This window comes from Natator depressus, chromosome 4 (assembly GCF_965152275.1).
Source record: "Natator depressus isolate rNatDep1 chromosome 4, rNatDep2.hap1, whole genome shotgun sequence".
Lineage (NCBI taxonomy): Eukaryota > Metazoa > Chordata > Testudines > Cheloniidae > Natator > Natator depressus.
Window position 1 is genome coordinate 135,887,804 of NC_134237.1, and position 23,876 is coordinate 135,911,679.

Here is a 23,876-nt window from a genome sequence, read left to right on the forward strand (position 1 = left end):
GGGGAAATCAAGCACAGGGAAATTTCATCTGGAGAGCAGGAAGCTGGACAGCCTGGCTCTGATGTCTATGAGGCAGTGGAATAGTCCTCCCGTGGCAGTGGTGGAAGTCCCATTTGTTTGGGACGCTTGCAGCTGGACTGGGTGAAGTTGCACACGAGAAGGCAGCACAGAGTAGACTTGCAGGGGACGGTCCTGCTGAAGGGGATGGACTAGGTGATCCAATAGGTCATTCCCATCCTTAATTTCAAGGCTGCCGTCACAAAGAAAATCCCTCTGGTGCCCAGAATAAGAAGCCATGCAGGAGAAGCCAAGCTGAATAACAAATGCATTTCCAGTGCCAGTGCGTGATCAGTTCTGACTGGTTTCGGATAGCTATCTACACTGAGGCTTCCCTAGCGTTAGTTAACAAGGATCAAGGGGGGGCCTGGTATATTTGCCCAAGGCAGATGTCAATTTCACACTTGATTAAATTCCCTTCCTTTCATCCCTCATCCGAAAGGGAAGAAGCATTTAGTTTGGTAAATAATGCTTTCCTTACAGATCCTCTGCAGGGGTGCTAACAGTTGCCTCATTATCCTTAGGAAATGGTGTATTTCTCACACACAGCTCTGCCAATGCCCCTCAATCCAAACCCGCAGCCCCTTGCTATCCCAGCCCTGGGCTCCCCACCCAAAACTCTGCCAATGCCCCTTCCTCCTGATCTGCAGCCCCTCCTGGGTGCCCCACACAGCTCTTCCGATGTCCCTTACTCCTGACTCTCAGCCCGCTGCTATTCCAGCCCCTATGCTCCCCACACAACCTACTCTATCAACACATCTCAATCTTGACCCACACCAGCTGTCGCACCTTGTGTGCAGGTTTTGTGGTGAGGGTCAGAGATTTACTTTATGAACCACCAAAGCCCTTCTCTTGGGCCCTCCATTGCAGATCTCCAGAGATTTTGATTTGTTGGTGCCTGGTGGTCGTCTCTGGATCACCTTCGGTCAAATTCAACCTTGGCGTTGAATCTGGTGGAGCCAGAGCCCCCCCGAGACAGCGCCCCCCTCTCCCCAGGGCACTGTTATCAAAGGCTTTCCATCTTTCTCTTCTCCACCATGTTCCTCTTCTGAGTCTCATGCTTGGGAGCAGGATGTTGGCCTCACGGGTTCTAGCGACTACATCTGAACCTGCTGTCTTTGCCTTCTGTAAGTGGCACTGCAGCCACCCGATGGGGCGGGCACAAGGGAGGGGTTTGATGCCCACGGGCTGGGAGCAAATGTTTGGCTGGCTGAACTCGAGGACAGAAGGGGCTATTGCAGTCAGTTAGTCTGACCTCCTGGGGGCCAGAGAACAATTCCCGGTTTGACTAGAGCAGACTTTCTAGGAAACCATCTCAGGCAAAAGTGCTCAGACAGAGTGGGGCTTTAAAACCTCCAGCCTGGGGGAGAGAGGGCTGTCTCTTTACACATTGCGGGCAAAGCCACCCAGGAGAGGAGCTGGGGAAGGAGAGAGATTCCGAGGCAGGGGAATAAGAAGGACAGGTGTTTGGGGAGGGAGAGGACTGGTGGGAACGGGAGAGCTAAGGTGTCCCGGAGGAAGGGAGAGGAACAAGAAGTGGTAGCTGTGGGGGTGAAGGAGAGGGGTTGTGGGGGGAGTGATTGGGGGAAGGGAAGACGAAAGCACTGCCCATGACCCGCTGGCATTGTTTTTCTCTTTCAGTGCCCGGTGCCGGCGTCGCCCGATGGTGCACGGACCTCCCTCAGGATCACCGGGCTGGGGTGCCACCCGCTTGCCAAGTCTGCCTCTCGGCCCTTAACCGGAAATGCCCTTGTGGAGCCAGCGCCCCGCCCCGCGGTGCCCTCTTCCCCCCAGCGCCGGCACCCCTCCCTGTGCCCCCGCTGCCCCCTGGCCTGCACCATGACAGGGGCCCTGCTTGCTTCCTACGGAGGGGCGCGCGGCAGGCGGAGCGGCTCTGGCTGAGGGATGGCCTCTCTGGACCTGCCCTACCGCTGTCCACGCTGCGGGGAACACAAGCGTTTCCGGAGCCTCTCCTCCCTGCGGGCCCACCTGGAGTACAACCACACCTATGAGACCCTCTACGTCCTCTCCAAGACCAACAGCATCTGCGATGCCACCGTCTTCCCCTTGGCGTCCGACGCCACCCTGCTGACCCCGGCTGCCCGCCGGGACATCTTCGAGAGCACCTCCTTCCAGGGCAAGGAGCAGCGCTTTGCCTGCGACCTCATCTCGGCCGACGAGCTGGAGCCCACCTCTTCCTCTGCGTCCCGCTACGTGCACGAGATCGAGATCCCGCTGACTGAGATCTTCACCCGCAAGGCCATGAGCTCGGCCACCACCCCTCCCGCTGCTGCCGCGGTGGACGCCGCCTATGAGGAAGGCCTGGCCCGCCTGAAGATCCGGGCCTTCGAGAAGCTGGAGGTGGACAAGCGGCTGGAGAAGCTGACGGAAGAGGTGGAGCAGAAGATCGCCTCGCAGGTGGGCCGGCTGCAGGTGGAGCTGGACCGGAAGAGCTCGGAGCTGGAGAAGGCCAAGCAGGAGAGCGTGAGGCTGAGCCGGGAGAAGCAGGAGCTGGAGGACCGGGCGACGGAGCTCTCCCGCCAGGTGGACGTCAGCGTGGAGATGCTGGCTTCCCTCAAGCAGGACCTGGTGCAGAAGGAGCAGGAGCTGACCCGCAAACAACAGTGAGTCTCTGCCCCATCTTCTCTGCAGGGGGAGGCATGCGTGTGCTCCCTTGCACTAAATGTGCTTCCATGTGGTCTCATGTGTCCGCAGCAGTGCACATGTCTCTGTGCTCATGTGTGATTCTGTGTGTGTGTGTTTCCACTCTCAGGGTGTGTGTGTGTGTCATTGTCACAGAAATACAGGCCAGCTCCTCAATAAGCGGTGCCATAGAAGAATGTAGGACTTGTCATACTAGACCTTCTGGATCTCGATGGGTAAAGCCAAACTTAATGCCTTCGTACCCCTTCCAGACTGTTAGCATTAACTACTATAACTGTGGATACTTTGTTAGCCATATAAATGTCCAGTCCTCTTTTTATGCCCGTTTAAACCAGCTAAGGCTCTGATGCTCGGACATTAGAGATGCAAAGGACCAAAGAGCTCGTCCAACCTGTACCTCACAGCCAATGCAGGGTTGGTCCACTACAGGAGCTTGTCTAGTGTTCAGTCCACTTTAGTTTTAAAATGTCCCAAGCAATGTGGCTTCCGCTCTTTTGAGGCTATTTCACAGCTTGATCCATCTCCCTGACAAGCAGGACTTCCTTGATTGAAGCCTTCCTGTTTTCCTCGCATAACCCCAGTCAGAGCCCTCACACCACCCTATCTTCTTCCCCTTCTGGGTGTTTCGAGTCTTGCAGGTCCTGGGCTATCGAGTCCCCTGCCCGGAATCATTGCTTAGCCACACTAGATCTGTTTCATCTCTTCCCTTTAGTCAGTCCTTCCAGCCTCTTGATGGTTTCTGTTGCACTTCTCTGAACTCCCCCCCGGTTTGGGCATCATGATGCCCACCATGCAATACAATATTCCAGAGGTGGTCACAGCGCCCCCTGCAGCCAAGAAGTATTCCCTCTAGAGCTATTTGGGAAATATGTTTTATTTCTTGTGAACAATGTAGAAGAAAATGAAATATAGAGCGATACATACCAGGGAGGGAGAAGAGGTATTTCAGCTAAAGGAGAATGGTGGCACAAGAACAAATGGGAATTAATTGGCCACGAGTAGATGAAGGCTGACAATTAGAAAAGTGTTTCTAGCCATCAGAGAAGGGTGGTCTACTGGAACAGACTCCCAATAGGAGCAGGCAGTGGGGGGAACCTATTGAGAGTTAAGATGGTGCTTGGTAAGTTTCTAAATGGGATGATATGACAGGGTTGCCTGGGAAAACATGGACTGGACTTTATGGCCCAGGAGACCCCTTCCAGTCCTACGTTTTTCTTAAACATATTTGGTGGCACCGAAATTGTGATGGAAAAACAGTGGACGTTTCAGAGGAAAACGGAAAACACATAAAGCCAAACCTGATTTGCTTGTGCTTTTCAGTTGTCGGAATCTGAAACGTTTGCCGTGAAAACCTGAAAAAACATTGCCAATGCTAGACATTGTCTTGCGCTCTGTCCATTTCTTCCGAAAGGCAGTTTTCATTGAAATACAAATGCTGGCAAAAAATTTCCAACTAGCTGTAATGACATCCCTGTGCTGAAATGAGATGTCTCTGTGCATGGAGCCAAGGGGTCCACCATTTGGGTTGGTGTTGCTGTACTACGTCATAAACTCAAGTCTGTTCTGCTTTCCCCTTCACACCTGAGGGCTGCTTCAGCATAGTTGCTTTCCAGATTTCACCCTCCTAACAAAGATCTGTCCTTTGGATTATTTTCCTCCCCAGATCTATTCCCTTGTATTTCCTGTTCATGTCTCCAGCTTCTCCAGGGGCCAGATCTCAGCTGGTGTAAATCAAAGTAACTTCATTGACTTCAGAGGAGCTACACTGATTTACACGAGCTGAGGACCTAACCTGGTAGGTCCTTTTGTGTTAGTTCTTTGTCCTTATGGATGTCACAATGCCTCTCATTTAGGATCATCTGTGGATTTAACTAATGTGACATCTACTCTCTCTTCCACATCATTAATGGAGATGTCAAATAAGATGGGACGTCAGCCACTACTGTACCCTACTCTCACATCCCGCCCTTAATCTGCTACATTGCCATATATCATTACCCTTTGTTTATGGCCTTCCAGCCAAATTTCCATCCGTGCAACAGTGTTCAGATCCCTGCCAGCTTAAATTAATTTTTCAAGGAAGATTTCACAAGCCAAGGTATAATATGTTTGACTAAAATCCCAGTACGTTACATCGACTGCATTCCCATCCTCCAATAAATTTGTAATCCTATAAAAAAAAGCCAATCAAGGTTGTTGGGCTTGATTTATTCCTTGTAACCTCTCAATGCTGCTTATGGCTCGCCAGTCTGTTTATCCTGTGTGCTCGGGATCTGTTTTTACTATGGTTATTTGTTCAATCGCTTCACTAAGGATAAACGTAGACAGATGCGGCAGTAATCATCAAGGTCTCTCTTCTTCCACTGTTTGAATATCAATGCTACCTTTGATTTTCCCATCCTCTGGTCCCTTCCCCCCAGTAATTGTCAGCAGTGCAGTGAGCTCCTTCACTAGTTCCCCAAGACGCATGGCAGCTGGGCCAGAAGTTACTGTATGGGCCCGTTTTCCAAATATTTCCTGACCTGATTAATATCAATATTCTTCCCAATTGCTCCTACTTTTGGGGGGGGAATGACGCATTTGGAAAAAGGGCTCGACATCTTAGCCGGTTTCAAGTCATTCATTTCAACCTCCTCCTCGTTTATCATTGACTCTGGGTTCTCCCATTAACCCCTTTGGCTAGACTTAACCTATTTCGCTATTTTCTCTGCCAGCTGCTCTGTGTGTGCTTGCCAGCCCTTCCCTCCCCCACCCCTTTTTTCCCCACTTACGCTGCGGGTGCACTGTGAGTGCATTTTTAACCTCGGATCTTCAATCCACTCCCACGTAAAGAGTTCATTGGTTCTTTGCCTAGTTTTTTTCGGAGACTCTGCAGGCTCTTTGGGGCAGGGAGCCTCTTTCTCTGACGTTTGTACCGCACCTCGCAGAAAGGGGCCCTGTTCTTTGATTTGCTGGGAAGAAAAATAATACTAATTAATAATCACCTATAATTATGACAGCCCTGCTCCCTCTTCCTCCCATCCCCTTTGTCTCTCCCCTATTTCACCCCATCAACCCCCAAATACAAACCTGTGGGACTCTGGTCTTATCCTTAGACTGTAAGTTTTTGAGGACAGAGAACATCTTGTTGGTCTGTGTTTGTACAGCACCTCACCCCATAGGGTCCTGGTGTGGGGCTCCTAGGCACTACCGCAATACACCTGCCTAATAGCAATATAAATGTACAGCACCTGGCACAATGAACCAGGACCCCATTACTGGGGCTCCTAGCTGCTATTGCAGAATAAATGATAAATAACACCACTAATAATCTTGGAGCGTGTGGCAAGCCCTCACTGCTTGGCCCTGATCCTGCAAACGCACATCTAAGGGGTCCCATTAAGTCCAGGGGGGTTACTCACCTGTGTATCATCACTCCAATGCATCCAATCTAGGTGAGAGGTTTTTCGCAGCAGTGGGTGGGTGAGATTCTGTGGCCTGCGTCGCGCAGGAGGTCTGACTAGCTGATCATAATGGTCCCTTCTGACCTTCGTATCTATGAATCTAGCTCCAGTCTGAGTTGCAGGCTCCTCTCCAGGGTCCCTTGGCTAGTCTAGCGTGACGACTCCAGGAAGGTATTTATTCGGAGGGGGACAAAAACCTGTTTTGCTAAAGGGGATGCGAGAGCCTTTACGTGCTGTGTTTCTGCTGGTGCATTTCCTGTTACATAAAGCTCCCATCACAGGCGAGTTTTCCCAGGATTCTGCAGTGCCGTGCGGGGGAGGCAGGTGGATATTTTACCGTGATCTATGCACACAGAGGTAATTGTGTTGGATACTAAGCCAGACCCTGAGATGAAGCTGGTCTGTTTCCAGGCTTTGGGATTTGACTGTAAATTTCCTTTCAAACGCCAAGGCTGATCCCCAGTCACCCTCCCGGGGGACGGCCTCTGAAGCACGTCCGTCAGGCCAGGAGGCACAGTTGTGGCAGGAAGCTATTCGCGGCGCGATGCAATTGATGGGTTGCGGCATGCATCACAATGCACTTGTGCTTGGCTGCGTGACGAGATGCACGTCGGGGCAGGGTGCTGTTTACATCACGGCGTGGCTCTTTGCGTCACGGCAGGAGGCTGCTGCCTGCAGGGCCGGGGGGGGCTGACAGAGGCGAAGCTTTCGTTTGGATGCGACGGGGGCGAGGGAGCAACTCCAGCTGATTTGGATGGGCTGTGGCTCAAGCCCTGAGCCGCGACAGCAGTGGGTGCTGTGGATAGACCTAGCAATCGCATTTCAGCACAGCCCGGCTCCGGGAGCATTTTGCTGCTAGCAGAGAGAGAGCTGCCCTCCGCGGGTGGAGGCCTCTTCCTGGCTGATGTCCTGGGGCAGGCGTCACCATGTGGCCACTCAACACTGAGCCACAAAACCCTGTAACGATCCATGACCGCAGCGCGTAGGAGCCCCGGCCGCGGAGCAGGACCCCACGGAGCTAGGCACTGGACAGGCACGGAACTAAGAGAGAACCTCTGCCCCAGTACCCGCATTTTGCCAGGCGCACCCTGCCTTGAGCCAGACACCCCCAGCCTGGCATCTGGCTCGGAGAGACCCCGTCGGGCTGGCACTGAGCCTCTCCACTCCCTTTGCAGCAGGGCTGCTGCGTGGCGCGGAAGATTCGGAGGCGCAGCTAAAAGGAACGAGCCCCAAAGGGAGGTGAGGTGGATACTAAAGGGCACGGGGAGGCTGGGGGGGCTATGAGAACATATCCCAGTGCTCAGTTCCCGTCTGTGCTTAGTTAATTTAGTAGGGCATTTGCAGGTGGTGGAATCTCCTTCCTTAGAAGTTTTTAAGGCCCGGCTTGACAAAGCCCTGGCTGGGATGATTTAATTGGGGATTGGTCCTGCTTTGAGCAGGGGGTTGGACTAGGTGACCTCCTGAGGTCCCTTCCAACCCTGATATTCTATGATTCTATGAAAGCGATGGGCTCTCCGCCCTCCTTTAATATAAATACACGGGATAGTCAGAGCCCCAAACACTACAGCTTCCCAGCAGTACCAAGGGATAGAGCTGCAGGTACAACACAGCCAGGCTGGCCCCACTCCGGGGTAGAGGGCCTGACTCTGCCTCCACAGGTGAGGGAAGCAGGTCCCCTCGGAACCGGACTGAGACTGATTCAATTCAGAGTCCACCCGCGACGGCCGGCGCTGCTGATCCAGGCTGGATCTGACCCAGTGACCGAGCCTGGAAATGCCCTGTAGCTTTTCACGAACCTTCTGACCCATCCAGCCCTGATGTGAAAACAACGCTGCGGTGTTTTTCCAGTAATCACCCCAAAGCCCAGTCGCGACTCCAGTGGCCGCTGTCGTGTGCGGGGAGGCTGTTGCTGCGGGAGATCGTGCTGGGTGTGTGGGTGGGAGGGTGGGTGTGGATGCAACAGGGGATTTTGACTGTAGCATTTTCATAAACTGGCACCTCCAGAGTTCTCTGCTCCAGCTGCTGTTTTCACCCTCTACCTGGTGCCAGAATTTCCGGCCAGGGCTGGCGCAGTGGGTGTCAGAGACGGGCTTGGCTCCCGCAGGCTTGTGACCTCAGTGGCGGCACTGTGCTGCCAGAGTGACGGAGTCCCAGACGATCCAAGCCCCCGATTCTGTTTATTGGCGAGTGAGGGACACAGCTAGCCAGGGTCCAAAGTGCAGGGGGGCAGGATCAGGCCCATAGGGGGCAATTAGGCAGCATCTGTGCACAGCCTTCCCCATTGCCCTGGCCCCATCGGCGAGGTGTGAAGTGACCCTCGTGATTCCTGTTGCTCTGCTATTAAATGGAGCAGAATCCAGGGCTCAGCAACCAGAGCTGCTTCATAATGAGATGAGAGCTCAGCGGTTTGAGCATTGGCCTGCTAAACCTAGGGTTGTGAGTTCAATCCTTGAGGGGGCCATTTAGGGATCTGGGGCAAAAATTGGGGGAGTGGTCCTGCTTTGAGCAGGGGGTTGGACTAGATGACCTCCTGAGGTCCCTTCCAACCCTGATATGCTATGAGTGAGAAGTAGCAGGTCTCGTTTTCCGAGCCCTCTGTTCCAGCCAAGTGCCGCTGGTTGACAGAAGGGACCGATCTGATGCTGAATGTCCCCCAAGTCAGCCCCTCCCAACACAGCCGATCTAGCTGGAGAAGTCTCCTGGCTGTGTTCACAGGGGAAAGGTGAAGGCAGGGTGGGGTACAACCGCCCTCCCTCTGACTGGTCAGTGCATGGATGGGAGACCTGCAAGGAAGAAACCCAAGAGCGCAGGTCTTGGTGATTCACTCGGAAGCGCTCTTCCCCTCTGAGTCTGCTGAACCGGAGCCCTCAGCTCGGGGACAGTGGGGCGCGGTGCTGCCCTCACGTCAGGTGCCCACACCACCCCTTTTGCCGGGGGGGGGCGTTTGCCCCCGTAGCCTGCTCAAATTCCAATCTGGATTCCCCCGCGGTTTTGGCTGGAGAAGGTGCTACTCCTCTCCTCAGTGCTGCCGAACAGCTGCTGCGTTCCACCCCAGACCTGGCCGCTGGTCAGTGGTGTGAGAAGCGCTTTCTGCGCTCGATGGAAGTCCAGCGATCAGTTCGTCACGGAGGTCTTATGGCAGGTTCCTCCGAGCCAGAATTGCCATCTGCCCATGGAGATTCACTCAGTGGGAGGTCATTAGGTGGAAAAAATTTGGTGGACCTCAGTCCATACTGCAAAATTCCCTGACACAACTGGTCCTGTGGCAATGGGCCCCTTGTGGGGAATCAAAGCAGAGAGGCTAAGGGGTACATTGGCCATGGAGAGTGAGCTCTCATCTGTCCGAATGGTCCCTGCTGGGAGGTAAGGTCCATCCGCATTGCTTGTGGGAGCTGTTTGCTCTACAGCTGTCCATTGTGGCCTAGCAAAGGGCCCTCAGCCTCCAGGCCTGGGAACTGAGCAGGGAGGACAGGACATCTCTTAAATTCAGCAACCCCGCCCCCCTTTAACTCTGAGAGCTCCCATCCCCTCTGAGTTCCACTCGGCTGTCCCTGGCTCTGCCCAGAGTGGCGTGAGACACATTGTGTGCTAGAAATAATTGGATCCGATGAAGTGAGCTGTAGCTCACTAAAGCTTACGCTCAAATAAATTTGTTAGTCTCTAAGGTGCCACAAGTCCTCCTTTTCTTTTTGCGAATACAGACTAACACGGCTGCTACTCTGAAACCTGTCATTGGACCTCTTTGGCATTCCCAGCTAGCCTGGTCTCTGCTCTGCCCCCTTTGTCAGGCCAGCAGCGGGTGAGAGGGCATGGGGGGGCTGGGGTTGGGAAGTGAGCACAGAGAGTCCTCTAGCTTCAATCAGCTGCCCAGAGAGGAGGGAGGCTGATGGGGAGCAATGCAGCTCATTTGCCTAGTAAAATGCTGAATGCTGCCAAGGCCAGAGCCCTGTGGCCTCTGGGCTTTAAATCAGAGGCTGCAGGGAAGCGTCGGTTCTCCAGGTGCCGTCGGGGAGAGGAGAGCATCCAGATGGCCAGGGGGTAAATATGCCAGGGAGCTTTGGAGGTGCATGAAGTGAGCTGGGGACACGAGCCCCTTTCACGACAAGAAGGGCTTGTGGGGAAGCGAGGTGCAGATAACGGGTCTCCTCGGTACGTCTAGAGTCCTCGGTGCAGGAAGAACTAACGGCTGCGTACATTCACGGTGCGATAAATCCCACCACGCATCTCAGTGAGCCGAGATGACCCCGCCCGAGAAATCCAGTCTGCCAGGAGCTCTGGGTCCGACCTCCAGCTCCATTGCAGATCTCCTGGGTGAGCTAATTGCTACAACACAGGACAAGGCACCAGGATTCCTGCATCCAACCGAGACTTGCTGGGCAAGTAATTTCACCACCTCGTGCCTTGGTCTTCCCTTCCCTAAAGCAGGGGTTGAAATATTCCGCCTAAATCCGTCAGAAGGTAAATAGCGTGATGGCATCTCTTCCGTAGGTGATAAACCCTGCAGAGGGATGGTTAAGGTCACTGGCAGGGCAGAGCTGGCTCCAGGTTAAGATGCAGGGGTTCACGTGCACCCCGTGTTCCCTGCCTGTCTGAAACTGGCACAGAAGGTGAAGCTGGCCAGTATCTTCCTGGTGCCATGGGCCCGGCAAGGCCGGTCTGTGGGAGGATGAACGGCAGCCGGTGGAATTAAGCCCATTAAGGTGTCATGTTAAACGGGTGAGTGGAGAGCGAACAGGGATATATTTCAGGAGAGACAACGCCAGGGCAGCTCGTCCCCACTTAACGCGGTCTCTCTTGGGTGCCTCTCGTCATCCCTGGCTGGACGATCGACTGCTGCTGAGCACAGAGGGAGAGGATTCTCATGACACACAGACAAAGAGACTGGCTGGTTCGTTTAGACTCAAGCACTGAGCACCTGTGACTCCTGCCAATGCCAGCAGGAGCCCTGACTTCTCTGTACCTCTTAGCCTCAGGCCTGAAGAATCCAGAGAGCTGGGTGACTCCTGCACTGGGGATGTACAGCTTAAATCCCTTGGAAATGTACCTCAATATACTATCCCCTTCCCTTCCCCTTTCCTCTCCCAGCTGGACCCCAGGGAACTGGAACAGGTGCAAGGGCATATGGGGCGAAGCTTGAAGGGGATCAGGGTGGGAGGAGATTGGGTGGGGTGGGATCATGGGCAGGGTTATATTGTAGGGTAGGCCAAGGAACAGGGTTGGGATGGGGTTATGGGAGATGGGATGAGGCTGATCGAGGGTGGGAGGCAGCAGGGGCTTGGCATCTCTGGAAATCAGACCACTAACATTTGTGCCTCAGTTTCCTGGTTGTTCAAACAGGGCTGGTGATACTCCCCTGGCTCCCAGAGCTTTGCAAGCTGCCGTGTGGCAGAGGGCAGCGGGATCCGTCGGGGGAAGGGCGGCCTTACGGCGTTTTCACCTCTGCCTCTCACTGTCTCTCCTGCGCCAGGGAGGTCGTCCAGATAGACCAGTTCCTCAAGGAGACGGCGGCCCGCGAGGCCAACGCCAAGGTGCGGCTGCAGCAGTTCATCGAGGAGCTCCTGGACCGGGCCGACCGGGCAGAGAAGCAGCTCCAGATCATAAGCAGCAGCTGCAGCACCACCCCCAACGGCAGCCTGGGAAGGTGCAGCGTGCCCGGCTCCAAGGGCGCCAGCAGACCGGTATCTCCTCTTCGCGTCACGCCAATTACGTCTATTGCTTGCCAGGCCCTCTGGGAAGCCACCTTCCTCCACGGGCGCATTTGCCAGCCTTCTCTCCCCCATCTGTGCTATTGTGTAGTAAGGGCTGCTTGCATCGCAAGCTAAGCAACATTGAGTGGGAGCAATGGTTGGATGGGAGACCACCCTGGAAAACGTTCTGTTTCTGCGCGTGGGTGGTGGGGGTGGCTCCCGAGAGGCCACTGATTCAGTGCTGAGCCCCTGTCCCCACCATTACTTGAGGAGCCTGGCACAGTGGACTCCCTGGCCTCTTGAGGTCCCTTCCATCCCGCCGAATCTATGATTAAAGTTCCCCTAGTGCTCTTGCTAGAGCCGGGCTGTTCGCCCCGGGCTCCACCCCCAATTTCCAACCTAGGGAGCCATCTTCGACATTGAGAAAAAAACACGTGTGGATTTTTATTTGGCCAATTTACTCGTCAGTCCCCCCTTTCTGGGTAGTGCAAAATGCCGTGCACATTCCACCCCAGCAGTGGCCCCATTTCAAGGGCAAGTCACGTCCAGCCTGTCAAGTGCAAGGCGCTGTATAAATGGGAGGTTTTGCTGGTCTCATCCTGCATCTTTGGATGGGGGAGCAGACTCCAAGGTGTGTTGGGAGTTGTGCCTGGGCTGGAACCCACCCTGCTTGCCCGCATGGCTCAGCTGGCCAAGGAGCTATTTTGCTGGAGATGCTGCACTGCACCTTGGTGATCTGCTGATGTTGGCGTCATTACACCAGTGTCCCCTCCCAGCGCATGGTATGTCCACACGCAGTCAGTCAGGGTATCCCCTGGGGGCGGCTTTTCCCGAGTTGAATGAGTTGGAAAGGCTTTCAGTGTCTGGTCTCCTTTTCTTCCTTCCTTTTGCCCCAGAGAGACAGGCACGCCGGCCCCGGGGCAGCTGCCCACAGCTCCTATGCGGAGTCCAATCAGAGATCGTCCTCGAGCACCGGGTAAGCAATCTCCATATGCCTTGGCGTTGGCTTTTGCCCAGTATCCTTTTCCCATCTCTCTTGCAGCCATGGGGGAGCTTCTCCCAGCAGGAAACAGGCTGAGCCAGATCAGTGCCTACGACGCCCATGAATGTGCACCCACGTGGCATGGGCACCTCCTGGCTCACATCCTCTCCAGCAGACGGTGGGGCTAGCTGAGTGTGTTTTGCTGGTGGTCACTGGGGCTTGGAAGAAGCCTGTGGTTCCTTTCCAGGGGAATTCTCTGCCGGCAGCTGGCGAATGCCCACCCAGAAACTGTCTTCTGCGACAGCCTGAAATTCTGCTTCCCAGCTTCCTTGTATGTGCGGAGCCTTCCCGGGTTCACAGCCAGTCGGAGTAGCATGGAGGATGGCGGTTTTTCCCTTTTGATCTGCCCTTCCTTTTCTTTCAAACTTTGGACCTGGATGGCTGCAGGTCTGCCCAGTCCATTGGCGGGCGGGTGGGAATGTCACAGCTGGACATGTCTGTATAACTGATCTCAAGCTGTTTGCCATGCTGAGTTGTACAAATGCTTTGAAGTCGGAGATCTGAAGGAACCGGGATAGGTGGGTGGGTTGATTCTTCTCCTCTCTCCCTGTGATCTTGTGGGAGGCACCAAGGTGTAAGACTAGGCTGTCAGAAATCTTTACTAGAACAGGACAGGGAGGTTTTGACATCCGGCCTCTTTTGATAGCGTGTTTCCAAGCAATTAAGGTGCATTTGACCCAGACGTGAGGCTGAAGTTGCATCTGAATCAGGGTGGTGTCTCCGAAAGGTTTACTGTGATGGTGTAGCTGGAAGAGCAGACTTTTCCGCACACACCTCAGCTGGGTCTGGTCTCTGGGATCTGGGCTTTCAGTAGGTGACCCCAGGTACGAGCAGGAGAGGTGGTTCCCATTGTTTCAGGTGTCGGGAATGAGAGAGAGAACAGGACACTCAGTTCACTGGCTCTTGCTCTAGGACTGACCGTCTGGTCAGATCTTTTTAAATGCCGTGGATTCTGCTCATTACCAACCCCTCGGTTACCAGCAGAAAGTTGCCATTATCTGACGGCTGCCAGTGAGTGAAGGCAGGTTTGCGAGGCTGCCACCAGGGAAGGAAGTGCTGGGCTGTGCCCTCCATGGCTGCCACCCTGCCAACCTGCATCCAGGCAGGGCAGCAATGTGGGCTGCAGCCCAGATGCCCAGGCTTTCTAGAGGAAGCAGGGGAGCTAGGGGCCCCACAGAGCTGCCCGGTAGCCCCTCTCTGGGGGTCATGGATCAGCACGTCCCAGCACTTCCTTCCCTGGGCGCAGCCTCCTGGCAGGGCACATCCCGCAGAGTGCAGGGAGAGATACCATGCAGCTCTGGCACCCAGGCTGCAGCAGTCCCCTTCCCCACTACTGCCTTGCCCACAGCCTCCCCTCCCAGCTCGCAGCCCCTTAACTCCTGTGTGGTCCTGTGCGCAGGCAGGTTTGCGGGGCTGCAGCCCCTGAGGAAGCTCCAGGACATGCGGAGCACCGGCCGCAGGCACGTTTGTGGGTTGCAGGCAAGCGAGGTACATCCCAGCACTTCTTTCACTGGCTGCAGCCTTGCAAACCTGCCTGCGGTTGGGGCCTTTCGTCCGCACAGTGCCGCTCGTAAGCAGCACGCTGATATCCGAATCCCATTAACATTAAAGTCACTGGGATGGGACTGGTTCCCTGCAAAATGTTGTTGTTAACCGGGAGTTGTCAGTATCCGGGAAGCTACTGGACATTCAAATACCTGGCAGTGCATCTTTTTGCCATACGGAGGTAGATTCATCCCTAACGTAACTCCCTTGATTTAGTGGCATCACCCCAGAGATGAGTTTGGCCCACTCGCTCTTTAAGTTTGGCCACTGTAAGCATGGCAGCGTTGAGGGGAGTTTAGCCCTTTATCCCAGCCTCTGGGTTCCCCCTCCATATTCCCTGGAGCCGCACAGTATGGACTGGCCAGGTGCCCCCTTTTCCCTCATTGCCTGTTTTGCGAATGGCTCATTCCTGGGAAGTGCTGTCTAGACCCCACCGCTGCCCTCTCTGGGTCTGTCTGCACTGTGACTGCCGTTTGTGTCGATGGAGCCCAGCTAGCTCGGCTCCTGGCAGCAGCCTTCCGCACGGGCGAGCCCCACCAGGAGCCACCCAGGGATCCAGGTGGCCCATGCTGAAGCACGGGCTGCCACGGCTTCCCTGCTCCAGGACCCCGGCTGGGGAGATGAAAGCTGGGCTGCACTCATGCCCCGGGATCACAGTGTAGACGTGCCCTGTGAGGCAGGGGCAGGGGACTGGAGGAACCGAATGCAGCACAACCTCTGTTTCAATGAAGTCCCAGTTAAACCAGGTTCGTGCCTCCCAGGCTGGCCCTGAGCCTGACTTCTCTACAGCTAATCGGCTGGCCCCCTCGCCACCTGCTGCAGAGGTCCGGCTGCCTCGTAGGCCTGGGGGCTCCCCAGTGCCAGGTGCGGGAATGTCGGGCGGCTTTAGGCAAACTGTCCTAGAAACTCAGGGAAGTTGCTGGCTGGGAGCGTCTGATGGGGCACTGCTAGCCCTGCCTGCTCCAGATGGGCTATCCCCGAGCAATGTCTTCACCATCGAGATACAGAGGCCCCGCCATGTGCCTGAAATAAACAGGGGGCTCTTCTGTAAGCAGGGCTTTTGGGTTTGGGGTATGTCAGGGTTCCTTCCCCACTCTGAATTCTGGGGTACAGATGTGGGGAGCCGCATGAAAGACCCCCTAAGCTTATTTTTACCAGCTTAGGTTAAAAACTTTGCCAAGGCACAAACTTTGCCTTGTCCTTGAACAGTACGCTGCCACCAACAAGTGATTTAGACAAAGAACAGGGAAAGGACCACTTGGAGTTCCTATTTCCCCAAAATATCCCCCCAAGCCCTTATGCCCCCTTTCCTGGGGAGGCTTGAGAATAAACAAGATGAGCACAAACCAGCCTTGGAATTTTACGACCCAAAAAACCCAGTCAGATTCTTAAAAATCAGAACTTTATTAGAAGAACAAAAAAAGAAAAGAGAACAACTCTGTAAGATCAGAATGGAAGATAATCTTACAGGCAGTCAGATTCAAAACCTAGAGAATCCCTCTAGGCAAAACCTTAAGTTACAAAAAGACACAAAAACAGGAATACGCATTTCCTCCAGCACAGCGTATTTACAAGTCAAAACAAAGAAAACCTAATGCATTTTCTAGCTAGATTACTTACTAACTTTACAGGAGTTGGAGGGCTTGCATCCTTGATCTGTTCCCGGCAAAGGTATTACACAGACAGACAAAAGCCTTTTTCCCCGCCTCCAGATTTGAAAGTATCTTGTCCCCTCAGTGGTCATTTTGGGTCAGGTGCCAGCGAGGTTACCTTAGCTTCTTAACGCTTTACAGGTGAAAGGGTTTTGCCTCTGGCCAGGAGGGATTTTATAGCACTATATACAGAAAGGTGGTTACCCTTCCCTTTATATTTATGACAGGGTGCGTGGCCACCCCACTGTCCCTGGAGCTCTGCTCTGGATCCAGTTCCCTGCTGCCTCCCAGGTAGGAAAGACCATCCGCCTCATGGCTGCGTATCCCCGCAGGGCCTCCAGCCGGGTGAAGGCCGTCTCCCAGAGCTCAGGCTGCTACGAGAGTGACGGCGCTGAGCTGTACCAGCCGGAGGAGAATGCCGACGGGCACCCCTACCACAGCGGACAGAGCCGGGGCGTGGACGGCGGCTTCGAGCGGCCCGTGGTGGCCCGCAGCTCGGGGCTCCGCAGGCAGGCCATCCAGAACTGGCACCGCCGGCCCTACCGTGACAGCACCGAGGGGGAGGAGGGGGACGTCTCGGACGTGGGCTCCAGGACAACCGAGTCGGAGGCTGAGGTGTGGGAGCAAGACCGCCGCATCCCACCGGAGGCGAACCTGGCAAGGCCCCTGAACAGCTGCAAGCTGACGGGTGAGTCTCCAGCCCGGTGGTGCGGGGAACCCCATTGCCCGGACATAGGGGTGACCCTGACCCACACTTGGCTGGGAAACCCTGGCAGTGGCAGTGACAGTTCAGTAGGTGGCGCTCTTCCCTCTGAACCCTGCACTTCCAGCCTGGGGAAGGTTGGGGAGGTACCGGCGTCTGGGGGAGATGGAAAACCGAGCTCCGAAGTAATGCACATTAAGCTACGCAATGGACTGTACCCGCTCTTGTAAGGGGCCTGGGCACCATTGTGGGCAGCTCAGTGAAAACCTCTCCTCGACGTGCCACTGCAGCCAAAAATCACAACCAAGGCAATAGGATGAAACAGGAGTGGGGTGGAGAATATCACGGAAAATATTCGAATGCCTTTCTCCAAATCAATGGGGCGGCCTCATCTGGAGACTGGGTGTAGGGCTGGGCACCCCATCTCACACCGGATATTGCAGAATTGAGGGTAGAGGGGGTCAGAGAAGGGTGATCAAGGGCCTGGAAAAATATGGGACTGTTACCTGAGAAAGGAGATGAATAGGAGAAGACAGGATAAAAGTCTATAATATGATCCCTGCCCTAGAGAAGGGATTTTGGGCTGCACGTGGTCTCTGGCTGAGGTCACCCCATTGATTGATAGAGAGTCAAGAATTTAGCAAGTTGCAAAGAGGGATATGGCTATTGGGAATGTCCAGACCTTACATAACGAATGATAAAAACACTGATAAAAACACTGGAAGAGATATTAGACCTCCTGCTTCAGGGCTTGAACCGATCTCTGGCTATTAGAGACCAGGACAAGACCTTTCTTGGGGCAAATTATCCCATACCTGCTGTGCGGGGTTTTTACGCCTTCCTCTGAAGCAGCTGGAGCTGGTGACTGTTGGAGATAGTGATCTAGATGGACCCTGGGCTGGATCCAGGCCAGCAATGCCAATGTTCCTAACCCTTTGTGGTTGTGAAAGGTCCCGTGGTGCTTTCCATAAAAACAACACGAATCCCCATAATTACGTTCTGCCTCCTTCAGTTCCCCCTGCAGCTTCAGCAAGATACAACGCTCTTCTTCACATCTTCACAGGCCAGAAGGGTCCGTCCCCATCATCTAGTCTGACCTCCTGCCTAACACTGGATATCCCTGACTGTAGTGGCATGCTGCTAAGCAGCTGCTGTGTTCCGCCCCAGAGCTGGCTGCACGCCGGGGCTGAGTGAAGTGATCTAGAGAGCGTGGGCAGGATTTTCCCGGAGGAGAGAGGCTCTCTCGGTGAATGTGAGGTGTTAGCATTGTAAATCAGAGCCCTGGCTTTTTGAACACCATTCTGCCAGAGAGTTGAACTCGGTTACCCTGGCGATGGAGCATCTAAAACACTACAAGTCGGGGCATCAGGAATGTTTTTTCTTGCACCTCCGAAGTGTGTTGGGGACGATTGAGGGGGGTCCAGGCCATCAGAGCTAATGCTGAGCCACGAGGCCAGATTCAGAGCCCCTGTAACCAGTTGCCACTCCCATCCCATTTAGGCCACTGGAGTTGCAATTGATTCCACCAGGTCTGGATTTGGCCCTTTATTCTGCTCCCTTGTGCCTACGAAATGGCCCGGGGTCTCCCGTCAGTGGGAGATGTGCTTGGTGCAGTACCCACACTAGCCAGGCCCGCTCTGCCAGGGAGGAGGAGGACGGGCCAGGGGGATCGATAAAAGGAGAGGGAGCATTTCACGGCCGCACCCCAGATCTGAATCTCAGCCCAGTTCGCTCGCGGCTTGAGTGAGATGAGTTGGGGGGCGAGGGGTCACACTTCGGCTCCAGTCGGCAGGTGTCTGCGCTGCAAGAACCGCCTGCACGTTTGCCCCCCACTGGCATGCTGGTTGGCTGCCGCAGCAACCCGGGGTCGGCCTGGAAAACGGGGAGACACCCCTGCCTGAGGTTGAGGCCCATTGGTGGGGCAGTGCAGGGACCAGCTGGCATACCCTGCTGCTTTCATGGGTGGACGGAGGTGGCCTCCTGGTTCCACTGCTTGGGCAGGAGAGGGCCAACAGGGATTCAGGACTCCTGGGTTCCTTTCCTGGGGGAGTGGGGACCTGACTGGGATTCAGGACTCCTGGTTCCATTTGTGGGGAGGTTGGAGGTTGCTGAGGTTCAGGACTCCTGGGTTCTATTCCTGGGAAGAGGGTGGGGCTGGGACGCAGGACTCCTTGATTCCATTCATGGTGGGGAGGGGACAGACTGGGATTCAGGACTCCTGGGTTCCGTTGTTCTCTTTGACCTTCGGCAAGTCACTGCACCGCTCTGTGCCTCAGTTTCCCCCTTGTTCAAATGGGGATAACGATACAGACCAAACTCCCGGGGCATCTGTTGTTGTTTATAAAATGTTCCAGGATCCCCGGAGGGAAGGTGCTAGAGGAGGGTGAAGGGTTATTATTTTGAATGCACGCTGAGGCACCAGGAGCTGCTAAAAGCGTGGGAAAACTTTTTACCCACAAATTCCACCCCCACCCCCAGCATTGTCCCCCTCTCCCCGCACAATGCCCCCGCTGATGGTGTGTGTCACACAGCCAGGTCCGAGGGGGGCGGCAGGAAGGCTGTCCGGCCCGAGAGAGGCAGCCCGTCCCGCTCCAACGAGGTGATCAGCCCGGAGATCCTCAAGATGCGAGCTGCTCTCTTCTGCATCTTCACCTACCTCGACACCAAGACCCTGCTGAAGGCTGCTGAGGTCTGCAAGGACTGGAAGTTCGTGGCGCGCCACCCTGCCGTGTGGACCCGGGTGCTGCTGGAGAACGCCAGGGTGTCGTCGAAGGTAAAGGGCCAGCCAGCTGTGGGGCTCCAGCCAGGCCCCACAGGGAACGCCCCGGGGCAGAGCCGGGCCTATGAAAACCTCAGAGAGGGCAGCAGTGTGGGGTCCATTTCTTAGGGGCTGATGTAGCCCCGCCCTTTGTTTCCGAGCCCAGGTTTTCTGTTGAAATCGGGACGGACATTTTTTGATAAATGAAAATCAGGTTTTTTCAGTAGCTGAAACATTTTCTTTTACCAAAAAAACCCTTGGGTTGGCGTGTGCACCGCTATGTAGATGTACGTGTGTGTGTGTGTGTGTGTGTGTGTTGTCCTCTGGGCCTGTCTCCGAGGTGTGTGATGGCAGCTGCGTGTATGTGCACCTCTCCCTCTATGGGTACGTCCACGCTGCAAAGAAAAACCCACGGCACCGAGTCTCAGAGCCTGGGTCAACTGACCTCAGGCTGCGGGGTTCAAAACAGCAGTGTAGACGTTCTGGCTCAGGCTGAATCTCCCCCCTCGCCGGGTGTCAGAGCCCGGGCTCCAGCCCGACCGGGAATGTCTACGCTGATATTTTTAGCCTTGCAACCGGCACGCTGGGCTGCCCCACGGGTGACCTGGTGTTTGCTTGCAGCGTAGACATACCCTGGGCATGAGGGCGCACGTGTGGTGCTCTGGTCCCACCATCCCCACCCTGGGGCAGGGGGAGAGGCCGGCGCTGTCTCTCCTGGTTGCAGGCTCTCCTGTCCCGGCACGTGTCTCCTTCTAACTGAGGGCGGGGTCTGGCTTCCCCCTGCAGTTCCTGGGCATGCTGTCACAATGGTGCACCCAGACGCACTCCCTCACGCTGCAGAACCTCAAGCCGCGGCTGAGAGGGAAGAAGGAGAGCAAGGAGGAGTACATGAAAAGCACCCGGTGAGCCCCCGTGAGATACTTCCCTTTCCACCACCGTAGCCGATCCATCCGTTTCCATAAGGATCTCGTCTGCCAGCCCAGGGGCGGCACCGCTGACCTTTTAATACCCGTGTCTCTGTTGTCTCTGTATAGCTCTGGCTTTTCCATTTAACGCTCCACTGGGAGAACGTTAATAGCTTCCTGGCTACAAGGGCTCCTGCCCTGAGGAGAGCCCGGTTATCAGTGCTTTGGTTCCTGTCCCTGGGATTGCTTAGTGCTGGTGGATCTCAGCCTCTTCCATACCAGAGCCCCCAGTCCCATCCCAGTACCTCCATGGGACCCCTGGGAACCCCCTCTCATCGACTGGTACAGAACAGGCAGGATGGCCCCGACCCGCGGTTGAGAACCCCTCCCTTAGTGCTTTGGTCACTATCAGAAACACAGTCCCTACTCATCAAAAATACTAGGGTTAATATTCCATCACCGGGCAGGACTGAAACTCCCGCTGGCAGGAGCTGGGGATGTTTGCTGTAATATTTGTCTGGACAAAGCAGGGCTTGAAGGGCACAGAGCCGGCCAGGGACGGGCTGGGATGGTGGAGGCAGGACTGAGGGACAGGTCTGATGGAGGTGCATTAAAGGCCAGTCTTAGATCCGTGTAGCGGAGGTCAATGAGACCTTGGCAGTGTTTGTCTCCAGCTGGGGTGAGGATGTTAGTGTCCTGCTTCCAGGACGTCTTGGGACAGGAGAAGAGAAGCGGGAAAGGTGAGGATGGAGGAGAAACAGCCTGCAATGAGGCAGGGGAAGGAAGAAGGAGCAAATCGGTCACCCAAACTAATCCAGGGAGCTTGAGACCCCTCCTATGGGGTCTGGATCTGCCCTTGGTATTCCGCGAGTCTGGGTCAGGCGGACAGGGCAAGGGAGGGGGAGCACCCGCGTACCGTTGCCTGGCCTGGGCCCCCTCCACCCGAACCAAACGTGACGAGCAAGGCTGAGGACGAGGAGGTGGCCTTTGTCGCAGCATGGCTGCACTCACAGGTGGGAGCGAGCTATGTCGTCTAGGCCCGGCTCCTCAAAGGTACTTCGGCAGCTAATTTCCATTGAAATCCCTGGGAGTTCAGCACCAGAATACCTTTGAGGATCTGGACCCTCGTCCATGCCCCCGGCCAGGGCAGGGCTGCTCCCTGTGGCTTTTGCTCAGTCCCGGGTGAAACATCCCAAGGAAAGGGGCTACACCTTTCCTCCCAATGGCTGCTCTCTGGCCTGGCCTTGGGCTTCCAGGTCTACGTTTCCCACGCTGGGCCTCGTCCCAGGACTCCGGGTCTAGCCCCGCTTTGAGAGCAGGGGTAGCAGTGAGCGCCGCTGAGCTCTCTCTCCCCCTTCCCCGCTGGTTCCGTCTCCTCAGGGGCTGCCTCGAAGCCGGGCTGGAGTCCTTGCTGAAGGCCACGGGCGGTAACTTGCTCATCCTGCGGATTTCCCACTGCCCCAACATCCTGACGGATCGCTCCCTCTGGCTGGCCAGCTGCTACTGCCGGGCGCTTCAAGCCGTCACCTATCGGTACGTGCATGAGTCCTGGGCCCACCGGACCTCGCCATGGGGCACGCGCTGGAGGGAGGCAGGCGGGCTGCCTGCCACTCAGAGCGTGTGCATGGGAAGGGCCATTGCTTGGGACTTGGGGGCTTAGTCCTCAGGTTCCTGCTTGGTGTCTGTCCTGCTGCTCTTATGCAGACGGGGGTGGAGGTAGTAAGGAGCTGGGAAGAGCTGAGCCAGCCCACACCACGTGGAATCCGACCGGGGCCCCTGAGGCCTCCAGAATCCCCAGCACAAGGCCCGGTCTGTGGGACCTTCTCCTGGGTGACTGGGTCAGACTGGGCCCCGGCCCTGATACACAGACCCAGCCCGAAACATCTGGGGATGCAAACTACCCTGCCCTGTGCTGGTCAATGGCAGGAGGCTCTAGTGCCCTGGATTAGCTGGCACTCGCCCCTATGCAGCCCCACCTCTCCAAGCCAGGCCATCTGTTAGTTGCCCTCCGAATCTTGTTCCTCTCTCAAGTGCCGGATGCTTCCTGGTGCAGCAGACAACGAGCCTCTGAAAAGACTCTCCTGGGGGGTTGTGAGCTGAGGGTTTGGTAGTATCGGAGATGTCTGGCCCCGGTCAGTCTGAGAGACAGGGATGGCATTCTAGGTCCTTCCTGCTGTGGGCATGCTGTCTAGTGCCAGACCGACAGACCGAGGCTTCCTGGCCTCTTTATCCACCGTGTGCAGAGCAGGGCACCGCCCCACCCATGCGTGCATTGTCCCTGACCCAGGGAGAGCCCTGGGAGGGTGGACACAGGGTCACCCAGGCCTGTTTGGTGTGTCGCTCTGTTCCCCCTCTAGTGGCACCTAGGCCATTGAGAGATTAATGAGTCTGCTACAGCCTTAGCTAAGAGCCCTGTGGCTTTGAGCTCATGGAGTAGAGGCTCATACACTAAGCTTCAGAGGTCCCAGGTTTGATCCCGCCCACGACGACCGGGGTCTGTTGTCGTTACACTAGCCAGTCCCCCGGCCTCGGTGCTGACAGAGTACCTTGCAGGGCCTGCTGCGGCTGGGGGCGCTGGTGGTGTGGATGGGGATCAGTTGTTCTCCATGTCCACTGAAGGCAGGACAAGATGCAATGGGCCTAATCTGCAGCAAGGGAGATTGAGGTTGGCTATGAGGGGAAAACTTCCTGACTCTAAGGGGAGTTCAGCTCTGGCACAGGCTTCCGAGGGAGGTTGTGGAATCCCCATCACTGGAGGCTTTTTAAGAACAAACCCCTGTCAGGGATATGGCCCAGGCTTACCTTGTCCTGCCGCAGCGCAAGGGGCTGGACTAGGTGACTTCTCAAGGTCCCTTCCAGCCCAACCTCTCTATGGTCCTATAACACGTGTTCACTGAGACCCGCGCTTCCTGGGTGCAGTGTGTTCACTGGCAGCGTGCAGAGAGCGGACGGGGACAGAGGTGCTCCAAATCCTACCAACGGGCATGGTGAGGTTAGCGCCCACAGCTGCCTGGGGGGTCTGTGTAGCGCCAGTATTTCTTACAGGGCCAGCCCCAGGGGGGCTAGAGGATGACGATGTAGGTTGTTGGCTTCCCTAGTGCCATACGGTTGCTTAGCGCTTAGCAGACAAATGGACAGAACAGCTGCAGGCTCCTGTCCTCTCGACGGGCACAAACCTCGCCAGGGAGGATCAGCCTGCAAAGGGCAGGGCAAGGCTCTAGCCGCAGGATATGGGAAATGTGTCACTATCTGCCCCGCGGGCCAGTCTCAGGAAGGGGCGTTCTTACAGATGGGGAGGAGTCTGCTCTGATACGAGGGCACGGAGCCCACCCAGTGCCCTGCCCCGGCCACGGGATCTGGAGGAGGAGGTTGCATGGGGATGGGGCAGGGGAGGACGCGTGGAGCGGCTTGTGGGGGGAG

The 23,876-nt window shown here is 55.7% G+C and overlaps 1 protein-coding gene across 1 annotated transcript in view; it reads left to right on the top strand.

Annotated features, from left to right (window-relative positions):
• FBXO41 (F-box protein 41) overlaps window positions 1-23,876 on the top strand; it is a 69,328-nt gene that overhangs the window by 16,109 nt on the left and 29,343 nt on the right. The window contains exons 2-8 of the mRNA XM_074951948.1: window positions 1,699-2,681; window positions 11,632-11,842; window positions 12,748-12,827; window positions 16,423-16,778; window positions 19,325-19,566; window positions 20,338-20,453; window positions 21,837-21,989. Coding sequence (XP_074808049.1) covers window positions 1,963-2,681; window positions 11,632-11,842; window positions 12,748-12,827; window positions 16,423-16,778; window positions 19,325-19,566; window positions 20,338-20,453; window positions 21,837-21,989 — 1,877 coding nt within the window. The 5' untranslated portion in view covers window positions 1,699-1,962. The remainder of the gene's footprint in view (window positions 1-1,698; window positions 2,682-11,631; window positions 11,843-12,747; window positions 12,828-16,422; window positions 16,779-19,324; window positions 19,567-20,337; window positions 20,454-21,836; window positions 21,990-23,876) is intronic.